The 19,187-nt window shown below is 40.4% G+C and overlaps 1 protein-coding gene across 1 annotated transcript in view; it reads right to left on the bottom strand.

Moving 5' to 3' along the window:
• The window catches only part of CDON (cell adhesion associated, oncogene regulated), a 100,636-nt gene that overhangs the window by 11,762 nt on the left and 69,687 nt on the right, over positions 1–19,187 (bottom strand). The window contains exons 15-18 of the mRNA XM_060017101.1: positions 16,678–16,800; positions 13,292–13,513; positions 11,043–11,293; positions 8,029–8,108 (exon numbers count right to left, since the gene is read on the bottom strand). Coding sequence (XP_059873084.1) covers positions 8,029–8,108; positions 11,043–11,293; positions 13,292–13,513; positions 16,678–16,800 — 676 coding nt within the window. The remainder of the gene's footprint in view (positions 1–8,028; positions 8,109–11,042; positions 11,294–13,291; positions 13,514–16,677; positions 16,801–19,187) is intronic.

Raw genomic sequence — 19,187 nt, 5'->3', positions numbered from 1 at the left:
TTCTGGATGTCTACATGTGTTGACATAAAAATGGCTTCAACTTGGGGGCTACATGCTAAGATATAAGCACAGAGGTCATAGTCGATAAAAAAGGAATATAATACCTGTTCTGAATATAATTAGGCATATAACATGTAAAACAATTCTTTTACTGATAACGCTTTAATTAAAATTTCTTTTTTTAAAAAAAAACTGTGGCTTTATTTACTTATTTTTGCCTTGCTGCATGGCATGCGAGATCTTAATTCCCTGACCAGGGATCGAACCCATGCCCCCTGCAGTGGAAGCATAGAGTCTTAACCACTGGACTGCCAGGGAAGTCCCTAAAGTTTCTAAAGCAATCAGATAATCACAAAAATAATACCTGTATATACGTAAATGTAAGAGACCCAAATCTATGACAAGTGAGAGAGAGAAAAGGGCAAATGTCTGTGTCTGCAAATGTATCACATTCATTAAGATGCTCTTATAGGGGCTTCCCTGGTGGCGCAGTGGTTGAGAGTCCGCCTGCCGATGCAGGGGACATGGGTTCGTGCCCGGGTCCGGGAAGATCCCACATGCCGCGGAGCGGCTGGGCCCGTGAGCCATGGCCGCTGAGCCTGCGCGTCCGGAGACTGTGCTCCGGAACGGGAGAGGCCACAGCTGTGAGAGGCCCGCGTACCGCAAAAAAAAAAAAAAAAAAAAAAAAAAGATGCTCTTATAATGCACATCTTACAGTTTACACGATACAAAGAGCTTGTAATTTTACTATCTTAGGCTTCTCAAACAATCTTTCAACTGCAGTTATTATTGGCTTAAAGTGGGGTGAAAGTTTTCACTGAGTTGTCTCTGGCTCAATGAAACGACTTTTCCTAATTTTAAAACATTGAGTAAATAGAACTCTGTGCATCATGCCACATACAAAAATCTGTGCTGTTTTGCAAGAATTCAGGTAGTCTGGGACCTGTTAGTTTATTACTAAGATATCTTTTAGTAAACAGGAGAGGCCTGTCTGACCAACCTGTAAGATAGGAGAATGACTATTATAGTGTCATAAAAATAAACTATTCTTTCACCAACAATCTGAATAGCACAGACTAGGAAATAAGAAATTGGAATAGTAGCATAGGATTGTTCTCGAAAGAATACATTGCTTTAGTATTTGACTAAACATATTTTGGACATTCCAGTAAAACTACACAGCACCTCTAAAATATTTTGCAGAGAAGTATCCCATTTCTGATTACACAGCTGAATATTTGTTAAGCATGATTATGTGCAGAATAACTCTGATTAGATAATTATATACATTTTGCCTTAAGTTTCCTCTTTTGATTATCCCTGGAGGGCAGGGACTAACTACCCATGAGCCTCTTGGATGTGTGATACTTCTTTTCGTGAATGTGCTTCATGAACTTCTTCTGAAACGGTTTCATTTTGGTGGTGGTTTGTTTTAATATTCGGCTCACCCCTGCTGTTTCCTCTTGCCCCTGTGTCTGTTGTTTTGCTGACCTAGCCCTTATTTTGGGGAAGTCATCAGTAACTGTGCAACAGAACCCTGATGCCATTCCTCCAGGGCCCATAAAAGTTCTCCATTCTCACCGTACACTCTTGGTTGGATGTTGCAGTGGGAATTTCCTTTTGGGAATTAGTTTCTTGGTGACTGTCACCCAACAACATGTTGGGTGACTATAAATGACTGAGTGCATTACTGAACATGGCAAGTTCACACACACACACACACACACACACACACACACACACACAATCCTACAAATAAAAGACCAAAAGTACTAGTCTAACCATGTGACTCCCTGACAACAGGATTGGGTCTCCGTATCAAAAGCAGGAGATATGTAACTCAAAAGGAAGGTACTGATCAATTAAAGAAATTAGACATAGTTCTTTCAATATTTTTCTTAGGGAATCAGACTGATTACCATAGATGGAAGAGAATCCAAATCTTAGGCTTTGTCGTGTTTCCTTCCTTTGGTTTTATGGCTAGTTCTGAAGTAGCTGAGTGGACAGATATAGGAGATGGGTTTAGTCATAACAAATTAACCTGCTGCAGGAAAGGAGTCCAGGAGTCCTGGATAAGCAGTTGTTTTCATACTTAACAAACCAACTGGGCAGACCAAACTCTAGGTCTGAAAGAACTATGACTATCATGAAATGTTTTCATATTCATCTCCAGACACTACTTTTACCTGCGTATATCTGACAGCAGTGGAAGGTTTCAAGTTGGTGAAAGAGCACCCCCAAACCCAACAATACACAGACTTTTAAGGTGATCATTATGTAAAAACCTGGAGGTCATTCATATCTATGTGTTCTAAAGCACTATTCCGAACAGCTTTATTTCCCCTCTTGACCATCAGCCAGGTACAGATAGTACTTTTTTTCCCAGTTGGATTGTATACATTTTTCCAAGCTGATTTTTACTTGGCTACTTCCTGCCCATTTCCAATCTCTCTAGGACCCTTAAAGTTAATTTTTTGTTCCCTCCTGATGGGACCTCTCTGTTCATCTGTGAATGTCATCAGTGTCCCCTCTACTCTCTCACAGATTATCAAGACTGATGGTAAACAGAGCAGATTTAATGTCAATCCCTTCCCCTTAAACTAGCCAAGCAACTGACAAACCCCGTTTGATTACATAGCCAGAACTGCACTACTGCTTTTTGAATTGAGGAGAGGAGGTGGGTAGAAAGCTATTTGATTAAAATCTGTTTAACTCTTGCAGTGCCCAAATTGCACGAGACTCTCAGCTGAGTCTCTTGTGTAGGGGGCTGGCTCCCTGAAAAGCCTCATTAAATATGCTTCTTTCTAGCTGTTCATATAGGGAGCTATTACATGCTACTCTCAAACCTGAAAAGCTCACATGGACTGAACCCAGTGAGGCAGGCGGTCTTCTACAAATGCCACAAAAGCCCTAGAAGCAGATAAAACTCCGCAGATTGCTGGAGTGCACACGCCCCTCTTATCTGATGTCAAATCTGCATGTCAATGTGCCAGTTTAGACAAGAAAAGCAAACTTTTCTATGACTAAAATAGAAAGATGAGAAAAGGGGCCTAAGGTTGGCAATGACTTGCTTCTTAAAAGCCCACTCTAAGAAATACATTCAAGTTTAAACCTAAGAAGGCAGAAAAAAAAGAGCTGGGGTGGCAAGACACAGTGCAGGCAAGATTCCACGTGGAAAGGCCTTCGTCAGTTCTCAGGCACCTGTGGACTAAGACAGCTGCCCTGGGTCAAGGTGAGTTTGATGAGGCACCCCCGGGGTCTAAGGGGATGACTCCCAGGTGTGTGAGGGGTAGACAGGTATAAGCTCTTTCCTGCAGTGTTTCCTCGTTCAGTGACGGCATCCAATTACCTGGACGCCATCCTTGACACCTCCCCCTCTGCTGCCTCCTCACACAATTACTCATGTCTTTTTTAAAAACTGCACCTCCTAAAACTCTCCAACCCACCTACTTCTCTCTGTATCTACTGTAGCTATCTTAGTGCACTACTTCTCATCTGGACTACTGCCACAGCCATCCAACTGGTCCCCTGTATCCTTTCCTGCGCCATCCAATGGATTCTCCAAACTCTATCCTCCAGGAGTGCTCTATCACAATGTTCTTCTACTTAAAATCTTTCACTGACTCGCCATGGCTCCGTACCATCTGATTTCACTCATCTTCTACCTCTGACCCTTTCGCTTACGAGGTTCCTGCCACATTAGCCTTCTTTAAGTTCTGTGAGGATTCCGGCATTCTGCTTTAAAGATTTTGCATAAATGGTACCTTGCCTTTGCCTGGAAAGCTTTAAACCTATCCCCATCCTCTTTTACCTAGTTTTCCAAATTTTTCAGAGCAAAAGGGAAGTCCTTCCTTTCTACTACATTCTTTACTTTGTCTTTAAAGCATCCAGTTTTAATTATATATTCACTTTTATGATTATTATGTCATTTTTTAAAAAGACATGTCTCCCCATCAAACTATAAGCTCAGTGAAGGCAGGGACAATGCCTGTTTTGCTCACAACCGTAGCCTCAGCACCTGTCTTGGTCCACTGTAGACCTTCAACAAATGTCCGTTGAATGAATAAATGAATGAATGAATCCTCTTTCCCTTTCACTCTCCTGATTTTCACACCCTTTTCCTCATCTCTTTGAAGATATATCAAGGCAATAAGCAAAAAATAATAAAAGAGAGGATTATAAAAAAGATGTCTAATCACTTTAAATACTTAAGAAATAGGGACTTCCCTGGTGGTGTAGTGGTTAAGACTTCGCCTTCCAGTGCCGGGGGTGTGGGTTCGACCCCTGGTCGGGGAGCTAAGATTCCACATGCCTCGGGGCCAAAAAAAATAAAACAGAAGCAATATTGTAACAAATTCAATAAAGACTTTAAAAATGGTCCACATCAAAAAGCTTAAAAAAAAAAGCCGTAAGAAATAAAGCAAACAAATACCTTAAATAATTAAATATATAAAAATAATCAAACTGCCACGGTTATTGTCTCCATTGGTGATCTCACCTATTCTTAAATTCTATCACTTTGATACAAATGACTCTGAAATATAGAGATCATTGTCCCAATCTACCCCCTGAACCCAAGACCAGAATTTTCCTGTGTCTCCTTGACTTAGATACCCAACTGGCAGTTGAAACTCTAAAAGCCCCAAACCAAATTCATCAACTTTCCTCCATATATCATTTTATTAAGTTTCTTATGTATATGGCTATCACCATGGCAACTACCAGGTCATTCGTGTTTGAAACTTTCTACTCATTTGAATCTCCCATTTTTTCCCAGATCCCAATCAGTCAATGGCCAAGTCCTAAAGATTCCAGCTCTAGAATCTCACTTTTCTCTTCCTTTCCACCCCCATTCCTCGCGTGAAGCTAAGGCCTTCGTTACACATGTAGTCACACTGGTCTCCTCCCTCCAATCCGACCAGCGTCCTGCCTACTACCATTAACCAGCTTATTATACACATCTTGCACAGATGGCTCCCTTTCTTAAAAATCTTCAAAAGCATCATTGTGCCACTAAGCCCAGTGTTTCTCAACACTTAACCCATATCCCCCTTTTTGATTAATGTAAAAATCTCACATCCCTCCTGTATTGTATATTACAGAAACAATAGGGATTTTTTTCTATTCCTTAAATATAAAACTACAAGATTCAATGTGCTTCTTCAAACTCTACTCATTATACTTCAAGCTCTGGCTGTGAGTCACTATTATTAACTGTTGGCTCTCTGGAGGGAGGGCTTGGGCCAGTACCTAGGACATGGTGGGCACTCAATAAATGTTGATTAAATAAACTAGTAAACCCTGACAGTAAGGGTCATCCATGATATAAACTCAGACTGGTTTTCCAGTTTTATATCCTGCTCCCTCTATTTGCATTTCTCCAGCTAAATTATGTCAGTGTTTCTCAAAGCATGGTCCCAGGACCAGTAGCACCAGTAGCCCTGGGACTCATCAGAAAGGCAAATTCTCCGTCCCCACCCGAGACCTACTGACTCACAAACTCTAGAAGTAGAGCCTCATAATTTGTGTTTTTACAAGTGCTCCAAGTTAATCTAGTGTGTGCTGAAGTTTGATAACCACTGAACTAGACTATTTACCCTCATGTAAGCATTATCCTTCCTCCTTCCATGACTCGTGATTCCTTCTGCCTGGAAACACCTCAGAACCTATTCCAGTGGCTAGTGTAAATGTTTCTTTTGACTGAAGAGCGAAAAACTCTAAAATATCCCCTGGATAGCCCTCATTTGTCTTAACTGAAATTATACCTCTTTTTGTGTACACGCTCTTTTCAGTTGGCATTAGGAAACGCAAATTTAGTCTTAGCGATAATGTCGACATTCTAAAAGTATAAATTGACGAAAATTGTGCATATTTGGGGAGCCCATGATATATCACCTGCCTCTCAGTATTAGAAGCTTATTACAAATTTTGCCATCTTGGGGATCTTGAGAGGGGATACCTGTTTTCAGTTGCAACGTTAAATGAGTTAGATGCTTTCGATTTAATGATTCCAATTTGGCAGAGTTGAAGATAGGTACTTACTGATGTTCATCTGTGTCAAAACCACATAAGCGCTTCTGGAAGCCAGATGAGCCACTTGGCTAACCTCGGAGGCAAGGCAGGTAAGCGAAGGTTTGCCCTAAACGGTAGACTCTGAGGTAGGAAGAAGATTTAGGCCAGGGAGAAACAGAAGCTGGCTTTCTCAGGCTGCAGAGAATTCACCTATGCTCCCAGATAAAACCCCCATACATGAAATGCAAGAGGCCATTAACTTGAAAACCAATAGAAATATAATTGTCCACTGTCTTAAAGGGAAAAAAAACCACGTATAATAAACCCCCCAAATGCCACATACACACAGGCTCACACGTACAAAAATGGCCATGAATGCAAGATGGCAGAAGTCATTCAAATTCTTTTAAGGAAATGGGATGTATTTTTGGTACCAGGATATGATACCTCATTATAAAGATGACGAGCAGCAAATTACCAAAATCTATAATCAGAGTATGTTGGGAGCAATTTTACACTATCTGGGACAATTCTCCATTTTTCAGATAAGGAATAGTCTCAGAGAGATTACATAACTTTCCCAAGATCATAGATTTAAGCAGTGGCAAAGCCTACGTTTACTTATTCTTAGACCTGAGGTCCGCTCATTCCATCATTCTAACGTCTGGGTTGAATCACATTTGCTGATGGCCACAGGAACGACAAAGGATGTGTTTTAATTAAGTCCATCTGATTACTTACCAGGCGTATAAACCATCTTTACCAGTTCTTTAGCATGCTCCTAACAAGTTGTGATAAAGCCTTTGACAAGCTCAGGACAAAACTGTAGCTTCCCTGTTATGAGCATCTTAAAATCTAGCTAGGGTCATACAGAATTTTAAAGTGTAACAAGCAAATCTTAGTACACAAGACAGGCAGATGGCTCTTGCTAATATAGAAACCCTAAGATGGGTTAAGTAAATGATTAAAAAAAAAATCTCCAGAAAGCTTTATTGCGTTTGCTCTGCAACTCTCAAAACACATGATGAAACAATGTACTTTTAATTCAATGGTCGACCGATTCCTTCTTCAAGTTCTGGTTTTGATAACTCCCAGATGCAACTGTTAACTTCATAATTCGTTTTAGAAAATATGGGTCAAATCCCATTTCAGTAATGAAATAACCAAACTCCAGTGCATACTCCAGGTATTTTATGTACTAACTATAATATGATTTTTAAGTTGCAGAGCTTTAGAGTTGGGAAGGACTTTTGAGACCATGTAATCAAACACCATCATTATGTAAGAGAAAGAACTGAGATTTCTGACAGATGCAACTTCAGTACAACAAAATATTTGATAATCCTTTGGGATTAATACATAGAGAACTGGCATGAAAGCTTTCTGAATATCCTGTCAAAATTTAAACGTGCATTTCACTCTACTTATTTTTATCTTGTCTAAAGTATTGTGAGTACATATAACTCTTAATTTAAAAAAACAGAAATTAAAAGAAAGCAAGATTATGCTACTTAATTATCTTAAGGTTTTAAGGATTTTTTAAAAATTGAATAATCTGATACGAAAATTTCAGTAATGTTACTATGAAAAAACATTACCATACACACAGGGTTTTCCCCCTAACACTCAAACATGCTCTCATCCAGAGAATAGAGTAGAAAATATCACATAGCATAGAAAAGAACTCTACTGAAAACAGAACAGGTGAGAAAAGATGAAGTCTGTATGCAGAGAATGACACTAATTCAAAGATTTCAAAAACATCAAACCTCTTAAAAGTATCTCAGTGAGAAATAAAGTCATCAATAGTGTCCATATATCTAAAGAAACCAAAGCACAGAAAGGTAAAAATTGTAAAGCTGGGGCAAAAACTGAGTAACAGCCTTCAACTTAAGACTCCACATTCTGAGATTTTATAACTTAGGTAAAATTGTAAGAACTTCCTTTGCTGAAGGGAGAATGACAAAGGGAGCCACATAACTATTCACAACCACCTGTGCAAACACAGCAACATACCTATTGTTGTTCCGACAATTTCGACAACTAATGCACTCCATCGGGTCAGTCTGAGGTACTGCCGTGTACAGGCCACCACCCTTATCAGGAAGCAAGGACAGGGAAAAAGAGAAAAAGAGAGAGTGCTGAAGGTGCCACAGACTCGTAACCACATCATCTCAAATGGAAAAGCCGCCCCAACAATAAATGGCTACATGGTATATTTTAACCATCTCCCTGAGCCACGTTACGTTTATCACTATTTACTGTATTCGCAAATGAGTGCTGCACAATATTAAAAGTGTTCTCCAAAAAGTTAACTCCTATGTTTCCTGCATGTATGTTTGTACTGGAAAGAGGCAAGTAAATGAAGGGAGAAGTTGAGTCACTTCCCTTCAGTGTTTCAAATCTAATGGGCCCAAAATATTCTATGCGTTATAACCTCCTATCTATTTTTACCTTCCTAGCAGTCATGGAAAAATTTTATGGGATGCCAGTTGGAGAAACAGGGTGGAAATCTGTTTGAATGATGTCACAAGATAAACCCATCTTCATTTTCCTGTAATTATTTCGATTAGGTCTGTTCACTTGACTAGACGAAGTCTTAAAACATGTTATATTTTTCCAGATGGAGCAGATGCTCAGCCAGCGATGACTTGGAGCGGAGTATTAATATTTTGCTGTTGCTTTTGGCGGAAACTGCCCAGCAATTAAGAAAAATGCCCAGATTAACACATACCTCATTGTAAAATGTTCACTTGACATATACGATGGCAAGAGCTCTTCAAAACTGAAGTTAGGGCTTGAACCAGCCTTACGGTCAGAGTCAAAATTCTGCTTTCGAAAGCAAAACAGCAGAACTGAATTTGATAAGGGTGAGGGAGGCTGTTACACTGCACCCAGACTCAGAACAGGCCTTCAAGGTTAGGAAAAGTTCAGGCAATCGTTTCTCCCCAGAACACTTTCCACTTCCATTCATCTCATAACAACAGCCAGAATAGAAGCAAACCAAAAGTACCGAAAATTTCTCTCAACATTCCTGAGCCAACTAGCAATAGGAATTTTAAAGAAAACTTTGAAAGAATATTCCTATGCTACATTCAGTCCATGAGGATAAACTCCAAAGCTTCCGAAAAAAATGAAGTTAACAACCTACAAGATGATGCATTTATTTGAATCACTAAACGGATTACAGTTAATTCAATCATTTTTATGATCAACAGCATTTAAAATATGTCCCTGGCTTCCCTGGTGGCGCAGTGGTTGAGGGTCCGCCTGCCGATGCAGGGGACACGGGTTCGTGCCCCGGTCTGGGAAGATCCCACGTGCCGTGGAGCGGCTGGGCCCATGAGCCATGGCCGCTGAGCCTGCGCGTCCAGAGCCTGTGCTCCGCAACGGGAGAGACCACAGCAGTAAGAGGCCCGCGTACCGCAAAAAAAAAAATAAAATAAAATAAAATAAATAAATAAAATATGTCCCTATGTCCACCTTCCCAAAAGAGAATAGTAAGAAAATGAATGAGTTAAGATCACAGAGGATAACCTCTAAAATTGTACACTGAATGGGGCAACTCTCATTTAAATAGCAACTCATTGTTCAAAAAACACAAAGTACTGTGTTCAAATACTAAAGCAAGCATCAGAGTTATTTTTTCTTCTTATGGAAACAGCATGTGCTGTTCAAAGCGTCATGCTCTCTCCTTCAGTTTCTTGGACAATGTTAGTAGTTTGGACTAGGAATGGTGACAAAAAAAGTTTAGAGAGTCTGAATATAAGCCATGTCTTTCCACACAAAATAATGAAATCATTATTCTCGTTTGGTAATGAGATGCACTAAAGCAAATTAAATATTTTTTCTATGACATACTAAAGCTAGGTCACAGGAAAGCCATTAGATTTCTAGCTTTTAGATACAAATATATATTATAGTTTTGTTCTCCAAAGGTAATATTTTAATAAACCTTTACTACTGTTGAAGATAAAAAAAAAAAAATCTCTAAACTTCTCCAAACTTTAGCACATTGTGGGTTACGGGCAAATATATCTGTAATCAGAACAATGACAAAAACATAAACGAGTGCCTAATCGACCAACTAAACATATTATCTATCTGACTGAAAAATAATGTGGATGCACATCCAAAGGATGTAATAAATCAAACTGCCTAGTGCAGAGAATCTCTTTCGCCAGCACAAATCTAAAATACGTCCGTCATTCTACTCTCATTTCAAAAACTAAACTCTATCAGCTGGTTATCCCTGAAATATAGTAGTTTTAAAGGTTTATCACCCCTTGTGGCTAGAGAATACTAATATTGTAAAACATAAACCAGAGAAACACATATGGGGCAAAACAAATCAGAAAAACCTCACAGGGGGTCAGAAGTGACAATCTGGTGGCCTGCAGACATGCTGTGCATGGCCCACCCAACGCTTTCTAAAACTGGAATTAGTTGCCAACGTGTAAAAAAATCTGGTGATTTCACCTAGATTTACGGATGTCGTGAAAAATCAGAAGACCAGGCCACACGGGGCCCTCAGCTCTGCATACAAACAATGGGCGCTGAACCGGGCCGCTGCTTGAAGACAGTGCACAACTCTCCCATGCCTCCACCGCTTCTGTCCCATCCCCAACTTGCTTCACTCAGTTTCAAGATCTGCCTGACTCGTCTAAGCATATGAGCTTTCAGAGTTTGCTCTAAATAAATCAAATTTAAAGTATTTGGTTTGGTCCACGCTCAATGGTATTTCCGCTTCATCGCAAGAATAACTTCCAGTCTGTTTGCTACTGGTCCTGTACTTCCAGTGCCAAATAATTAAAAAATATAAATCAGATTGATTAATATAACTCCTGCCTGATAATAGAAAGCTTCCAAACATGACTCTGGATCAAGGGGCTGCCGGTGATACATGCTACGTTCACTCCAGTGAACCTGTGAGGTTTCTATATTGGGAAAAACCACGCATGCTGGCCCTGTTCTTGTATCCTGGCACCGTGGGGCACAGGGGCGCTTTTATTTATAATTGGGTCTCTTACATTCACTAGATGACGAGGATGTTCAAAATCCACACGTGTCCTGGTTAGAGAGCTCGTGCGCCCAGAGTAGAGTCCTCCATTTAAGCTCCCGCTGACTCCACTGGGGAGCTTATGGTGGAGATGGGAGCAGCCATTGCTGAAGCTTCCATGAACATTTCTGTTTATTTGGCTTGTGCCAGGCAGAGTGGTGTATTCCACCATCTGCCCGGTCACATCTGACCCTTGGTAGAGATAGCCTGGTGGGTCATATTCTGTTAAAAGAGAACAACAAAAAGAAAAGGTAAGATACTGAAACGGACAATTCTTCTTGCTTAGGAAGTTTTATTAATTAAACCCTTAATAAACTATAACTATACTAAAATAAAATACTCTAAAAAAGTGTTCGCTTAAAGCCTGCCTGTGAGATATGCTTTAATAAAATTATTGCTGTTATTTCCTTTACAGGGTGGAGTCAGCCAGGAACTGTAAGTTAGTTATGACTCTTTAATGGGAGGAGAAATTAACCAGAGAGAAATTACTCAAAAGAGAATTAGTAAACTATGCAAGCTGAAACTATCAAAGTAACGGCAACACGACGAAAAGGTGTTTAAATTCCCCTGTGCTTCCAAGTGCTGAAAGAAATTGTACAACGACAGGATAAGTTTAGGTAGGATATTTCAAAAAGCAATAAACACCACTTTTAAGTAAAAGGATGGGGTTGGGGAAACATTCGCTATTCATATAGTTCTTTGCTTATTACAGCCAAGTTGGAAGTTTTGAGGCACCAACGGCAAAAGGCTAATTATTCCCTTTCCTTATATTAAAAGCATTTCAACAACTACCTCAAATATCTGATTCCCAGAGGCACACCTACCAGATATATTTAGACAAAGTGAAATGTCCTTTAGAAAGTATATTATCTAAACTGCACAGGATTCGTTGTCAGAGTTTCGATCGATTCTTCACAGGTATTGGAGGCGCCAAGACTGGACTAGGTGTTCCTCTTCCTATGACAGGTGTGTTATTATCACAGGTGTGTTATTATCAGTATACCTGCTTCTCTTCTCCACTAAACTATAAGGAGAGGGCATTATACCTGCACTGTCCACCACAGTGCAGAGCACACAGGAGAGAGCCAACGAGTATCTTCGGAATGAACATTACCGTCATAAACTCCCATCTTTCAACATGTTATCAAGTCACAAAGGAAAATGACTTTAGCCAGATTAATCTCACTCAGACAACCAGCTCAATACTCTTCTTTTAATGGTTCAGCGCACTCTCACACACTCAGAGTCAATGACATTAAAACCATTTAGAAAAAGACCCAATCAAGGGATGGCCAGCTCTTTCAGCCTGGTACCGCCACCACTTCTCTCCCTGCCTATCTCCTGGGAGGCGCCAAGGCAATAAAAATACATCACTTTCTACCCCCCTTCCCCGCCCAACCCCACCCCGAGCTGTTCACTAAAAAGGGACCACGGGCAGGAACCGGCTAAGAGCTGCTCGAGTGCCTGTCACGGCTGGGGTCTTCCTCTGCTCTTTTCTCATCTCTTTCTCCTGGGGCCAAAGAGGAAACCAAAATACTTCCTCCCAGCAGAGACTAAAGACTCTGATTGATCTGACTGTGCTCTTTTATGATAGCTGAGGGAAGAGAAATGGTAGGAATGTGAGGGGAAGAAAAATGGGGAAAGAAAAGGGAACAGGGTTCTAATGCACCATCACTGACAGCTCGGACACTCCTACTACTGGACACGTTTGGGGGTGGGGACGCCACTCTGCAGAAGTTTTAGTACATTAAGTACCGAATCAGGACTGTAGTACCTTCATCCGTGTCATCCCAGGACAGTAACTTAGAAAAGTCTTCACTACCCTCCTTTCCATCATGCCTTTTCCATTCCTCGCTGACAAGATTTGGACCCGTATGAAGGGGCTCCTGCAGCAATTCCAAAGCTCACGCTTCAAGTCCTCCTCCTCTTTGGTGGTCCGACAGAGCCAGAGTTTCCCAGCACTAAGTCGGCTATTTACATAGAGACCTGCTTAGTTTGGGCTTTGTTGTTTATTTCTCCTGGGCAATTTAATTTGATGCTCCACTTACTTTGGCTTACAGCTAGAACTGTTTTAAAGTCACCTCCACTGAATGAAGAGTATCGAATGTGTTTTATACCACGACACTCATACGTGAACGTGTTAGGGATCAATATTTATTCTGACAATCTTTCTCTACTGATCTTTAGAAAAAGGGAAGGAGACACTGATGGATGACTTACTCTGTATGGGATTCTGCTGGCGGTTCTTCCACAGGCACATGGCAATGAAAGCCATGAGGATGAGCACCATTACACCCAGAACGCAGCCGACGATCAGATACAGCATGTCACTGCTTCTGGCGGGACTGCTTGCGGGCCCAGCATTTCCTCCACTCCCCGAAGAATTTGGAGGGGTGCTCAGGTCTTTGACAGGGTACTCAGAAGCTCCAGGAACCCGTTTCACTAGTTGAAATATACAGGAAAACATGATGTCAGAGTGAAGACAGACTCCATGAAATGGTTCACTCTCCGAAGGAGGTTTGGTTAGGAATCCAAGCCAGTCTGTTTACGCTTGGTACTGAGATGATCTGACCACCAGTGAGTCACAAAGAGGACTCAAAAGTTTAAAAATCTAATGTCAAGGTTTTAGGTCACAAATTCTAAAGAAATTATAAGATCAGAGACACAGATGCACTTGGTCTAACCCAAGCTGCTATATGATTATCTGCTCAATTGTACTTGCAGAAGACTCCCAAAGAGTTGACATAAAACTATTTCAACTTACAGATGGGACAATAACTCCTTTCGATCTGATATACTTTGAGCTGAATGAGACTCACAATTAGATATTTTATGCCTCTCGATTGTGAAAAATATTAGAAGACATGACTCTGGACTACTAGAACAATTCTATACGATTCCGAAAACCTCACATATAATATTAAACTTCCCAAACCCAAAAATGCTGGAGTCCACATAGACGCAGTGCTCTTCCCTAATTCACTGGTCCTCTGGATAATGGCGACCACAAAAGCTAATAACAGGTGGGACACAAACCCCATTTTCTCTGTCCCCAAATAACATGCCCTTGATGCTTTAACTGTCATAGAAAAGCAGTAGAGCATAGTGGTCGATGGCCGGATCTCTAGAACCGGACTGCCCAGGTTTTTAACCTGTTCCATCACTTATCCTTAGCTGTAAGACTTTGACCTCCATGAACCAGTTTCTGCAGGTGGAAAATAGAGATAATAATAACAGCCCCATCATAGGTTGTCATGAAGAGTAAAGCTCTCAGCATGGAGCCTGGCACGCGGCAGTGTTCAATCCATTTTGTCATTATTATTAGTTACTATAGTATACTTCCTGTTATCCTAATAACTTACAGGAGCAGAGTGTAAAAAAAATCTACTTTAAAAAAATCTACTTCAACAAACATTCTATTGGGGTTCTCTTGTCTTTAAAAAAATCTACTTCAACAAACATTCTATTGGGGTTCTCTTTTCTAGCAACTTCAACTATGCAGAACAGGGCTGGAAATCAGTCAACGAGAGGCTGCCTTTCCAAGGAAAGAGCTCTCCATCACTGAAAGCTGGAAGAATACCTGGCAGAGAGTCTCTGTAGGAAATTTCTACTTTGGGTGGTATGTTGGATTATACAATTCTAAGGTCCCTGACAATTCCAAAGACAACAAACAAGTTTCTGAGACAAAAATGGGTGTTACAGATCGCACATGAAATACCATGATTACTCAGGGAAGTCCGTCAGGTTTATTCACTCTTTATTTACTCTTAATGTATTCAAAATTCCACCAAGCTTGAGGACCAGTTGCCAACCTCTCCCTGATGTCAGAAACTTTTGCAGTGGATGGTGAGTGACACGGTCCCATTAACATGAATAAGAAGAGACAGCAGGAGCATGACATGAGCAATGTGAGGTGAAAACCATACAGAGAAAGCAGAGAACGAAAGGAAAGTCGTGACAGTCTATGATCTTTAAGGGGGGGGGAAAGAGGCTGGCCTCCAATATGTACTGAATTACTAAAGATAAGACAATTGTTGTTCACAGCAAGAACTCTGAGTCATTTCTTTAAAAGGAGAAATCATGCATCAGATGTTCTACTTAAACAGGCTGGGACTGTGTAACACATTAGAAACTCATTCAGTATGAACAGCTAACATTTTAAAGTTTTTTGTTTTTCACTGATCTGAAAGTCTGTAGGTAGAACCTTTGATTCCCCAGCAAAGTCAATTAATAACACTTGGGGCTTCCCTGGTGGCGCAGTGGTTGAGAGTCCGCCTGCCGATGCAGGGGACACGGGTTCGTGCCCCGGTCCGGGAGGATCCCACGTGCCACGGAGCGGCTGGGCCCATGAGCCATGGCCGCTGAGCCTGCGCGTCCGGAGCCTGTGCTCCGCAACGGGAGAGGCCGCAGCGGTGAGAGGCCCGCGTACCGCAAAAAACAAACAAACAAACAAACAAACAAAATTAATAACACTTAAAAACAGCACAGTTAGCACATTATTGTCTGTGTTTTATGTTCCGCCTGGCTAGACTCTTAAATGTCTTGGGAACAGAGATGAGAAATTTCATTTTTATGTAATTTTGCTCCAAGTTTCACAGCACTCTGGAGGCAAGTAAGAAATGCTCATGAACGTATCACAGTGTTCAGTACAAAAAGGTACTCAAATATATGCTAAACAAGTGAAATTCAAGGTAAGTCTACAGGTCTGTGTGTATATATGTTTAAATGTGAATTTAATATGTGGGTTTTGCAGCAGGAAGACACATGATTCAGAATTAAACAAAGAAACCGAGTCTTAGCTTTATAATTCAATCTTTCTGAGCCTGTTTCTACTTTGGCTATTTCTATTATCCAAGTGTGGTATCTTCTGTTTTCAACGATGGTAATATTTTACAGCTAATCTATGTCTGCAGGCAGAGCTGAGAATTTCACTTTAGAATTATCGACTAATTCTGAACTTTACTACGCTTCATTGAATGAGTAGGTAGTGTTATATGTATCTGTCATTCAAGAAACCACTTTAAACGTACGTAGTGCTTTTCCTTAAACACCCTTATACTTTTTTTTTAAGGATTCTAATTCTCACAGCAGTCTCAGATAATTAGTCAGCAAATATTTCTGTTCCTTCATGGAGGAAAAAAAAAGAAATGACTTACTCAGAGTCACACAGAAGTTAATGAATACAATGAACGCTTATGTAAACTATTCTTTTTTTTTTTGCAGTACGCGGGTCTCTCACTGTTGTGGCCTCTCCCGTTGCGGAGCAACAGGCTCCGGACGCGCAGGCTCAGCGGCCACGGCTCACGGGCCCAGCCGCTCTGCGGCATGTGGGATCTTCCCGGACCGGGGCACAAACCCGTGTCCCCTGCATCGTCAGGTGGACTCTCAACCACTGCGCCACCAGGGAAGCCTTTATATAAACTATTCTTAAGGCAAGTTTTCTAGCCAACAGAAGGCTAGACTGTTGGGACAGTCTAAATGGATGCACCTAAAAAATGGTCCGAAGTTTCTTTAGTAAATATATCGACAGTCAGGAGGAATAATCCAGAGTTCAGAATTCTAGTTCTGCCCAGGGAGAAAAGCACTAATTCTGACCCCTCCCCTACCTTTCGTCTCACAGATCATCACGTTACTAAACTCGCTCTCTCCTCCTTCATTGAAGCATTGCATTTTAATATCATAGGAGGTTTCTGGCTGCAGGTGGCCTATCATGTGCCACTGCTTTGAACCTAGAAAGGAAAAATAAAAGATAAGCTTTACAACCCACAACCTAAACAACACTGTCAATAAAATCACTTCATAATTTTGAAATGAGGTTGGAGCAGCGGCCATCAGCACATAGTCAGTTTGTGCGATAAAAGTGTACTTCATATAAATATTTTAGCAATGCACAACAGATACATAGCATTTCTATTACATGGCATGAAAAAATGGTAAAGAGAAGAGAGAAACTGAATTAAAGCTCTACCTGTGTGTGGGCAGACTTTGATTCATTACAAGTAATTAGTAGTAAGTCCTTCATAAAATACATGTTAATTTTATGCATAAGTAAAACAAAACAAAAAACCACCTCAAGTCCTTTGATCCCCTACTTCAGCCCAGCGAGTCAATCACTCTGTCCACCTAACCAGAAAGCAACGCCACGTATGAGGTCAGAAAACGGTGCCTTACCCAGAACAAGTGACCACTTACAAGACAGGCCTCAATGAAACTCTCAATTCCACTGTAATAGACACAACATGATCCAACATATAAATGAATGCCTGAATTCGAGAACAGTCAGAAAGCAAAGTCTACTATGGGAAACTCTTGGCTACCGCTCCCACCATTTCTTTTCTTTTGCACCAGGGTCTCCAAACCACACAAGCATCTCTAACAGAATGATTCTGTTATCCACAGTGCGCAGCCAGCATTTCATTTAGAAACACTTCTAAACTGAACACTCCAGTATAAATGACTCTCCGTTTTTACTTCTGTGGACCTGTGACAAACTTTAATAAACAGGGACACTTCTGCCAGACACTTTTAATCCTTCTTAGAAAACACCTCTTCAACCTGTTTCCACTGTTTCTTAGAAACTCAACTATACCACCAACTGATTTAAGAGTCGATTAAAGGGAAAGAAAAACAAAACCAAACCAATCCACGCACACAAGTCATATCTACTTGGCTGACAGGACCAATAGCTCTGGGATCCTTTCTAAGTCAACACAGACAAAAACACCTTGACCTGGAAGCACCCTGACGCCCTTCCAGGACACCAACACAAAGCCCCTCGTTCATATTTTATAAGCCCCATATTTTAGAAGGAAGAGAATCTGCTTGTTTTAGGATCAAGGGACTATGAAGAGCTCAAGAAGTGAGGAATTCTGAATTCTATGCCCCACTTATAAGTGTAAAGAGGACCCTAAAAGAAACTTGCCTCAAAATCTACCTGAGATAGGAACAGATCTATTTTTAAATTCCAAAATCTTTTCTAAAAGACTTCAACTTTTTTCCGTATCTTTAGGTCTTTCCCAGCCCTCCACTCACCTATCACCATTCGCTTGAATAATTATTACACTAGATTTGAAGTTTTCCTTCCGTAGCACTAGTAAAAAAATGGAATTAAACTAAACTTCTGATATGTTTCTAATAAGAGAGAATAAAGTAATACATATTTTGTTAGATTAACATCCCGTGTTATGGTAATTATTCCAATTACGGGAAATATCGGCAAAGAGAAAGTTTTATGGCTCACTGATGAATAAGACACCTAAGTGCATTATTAGGTTTAAAATCAACCAACCAGCATATCCTTTGCTTAGCAAGCAGATTTTTCTCCAAGAATATTTTAGAAAGGGTAAAAAACCAAAGCACAGGCTTAAAGATCAGGATGACTGATAGTTTGATTTACCTGGAACTCAACTTAATTTACAAGATTAAAATATTCATCACGAAAACATGGTATGTTGGAAACGCTGAGTTTATCTAAACGTGGAACCTAATTCAGAAGATAGGATAACTTAATATAATTGCTCTTCTCTTACTGTATTCTTTAACAATGCAATTGTGTTTCAAAGCTTAAACAATTTTGAGTCGATATACATAAGTAATCTAAAACTTTAAAGAAAACTTTAGGTACAAAGGATAAATACTTCTGCTCCTCGCTTTGGGAAAACAAGCCAATAGTTTCCAACTGCCACAAAAAGAATTTCAAGTGCATAAACTTGAAAATAAGGAAGGAGCGAATTACACAGCACAGTGAAGCCCACTTAAACATCTAACTGCTCCATCTATTACGGTCATAAACAAGTTCTCTGTGAACCACAAGGCAAAGCTCACATGTACAGATGCTTGTAGTGAAAACAAAGTCTTCTTTAGAGCAATTTCCCAGTTCCACACTCAACAGTCACATCACTCAAGTCTGCAAAAGTTCAAAGATTTAACTAGAGAATATAGTTTAGAAACTCTTTATCAGCGGATTATTTCTAGAGTAAAACCCAGAAGGGTGGGGAAGAGAGTGATACACATGGAGACAGAGAGGGATGCTCATTTCACTGACATTTGCCTTGTTTACAACGATTTTCTAACAAAAGTGTAGCCTCTCTCAAAAGATTTGAAAAATAAAAATCTG

The sequence above is a fragment of the Delphinus delphis genome, chromosome 8 (assembly GCF_949987515.2).
Source record: "Delphinus delphis chromosome 8, mDelDel1.2, whole genome shotgun sequence".
Taxonomy (NCBI): domain Eukaryota; kingdom Metazoa; phylum Chordata; class Mammalia; order Artiodactyla; family Delphinidae; genus Delphinus; species Delphinus delphis.
Note: the sequence above shows the minus strand (reverse complement) of the source record. Positions and strands in the feature narration are given on the sequence as shown.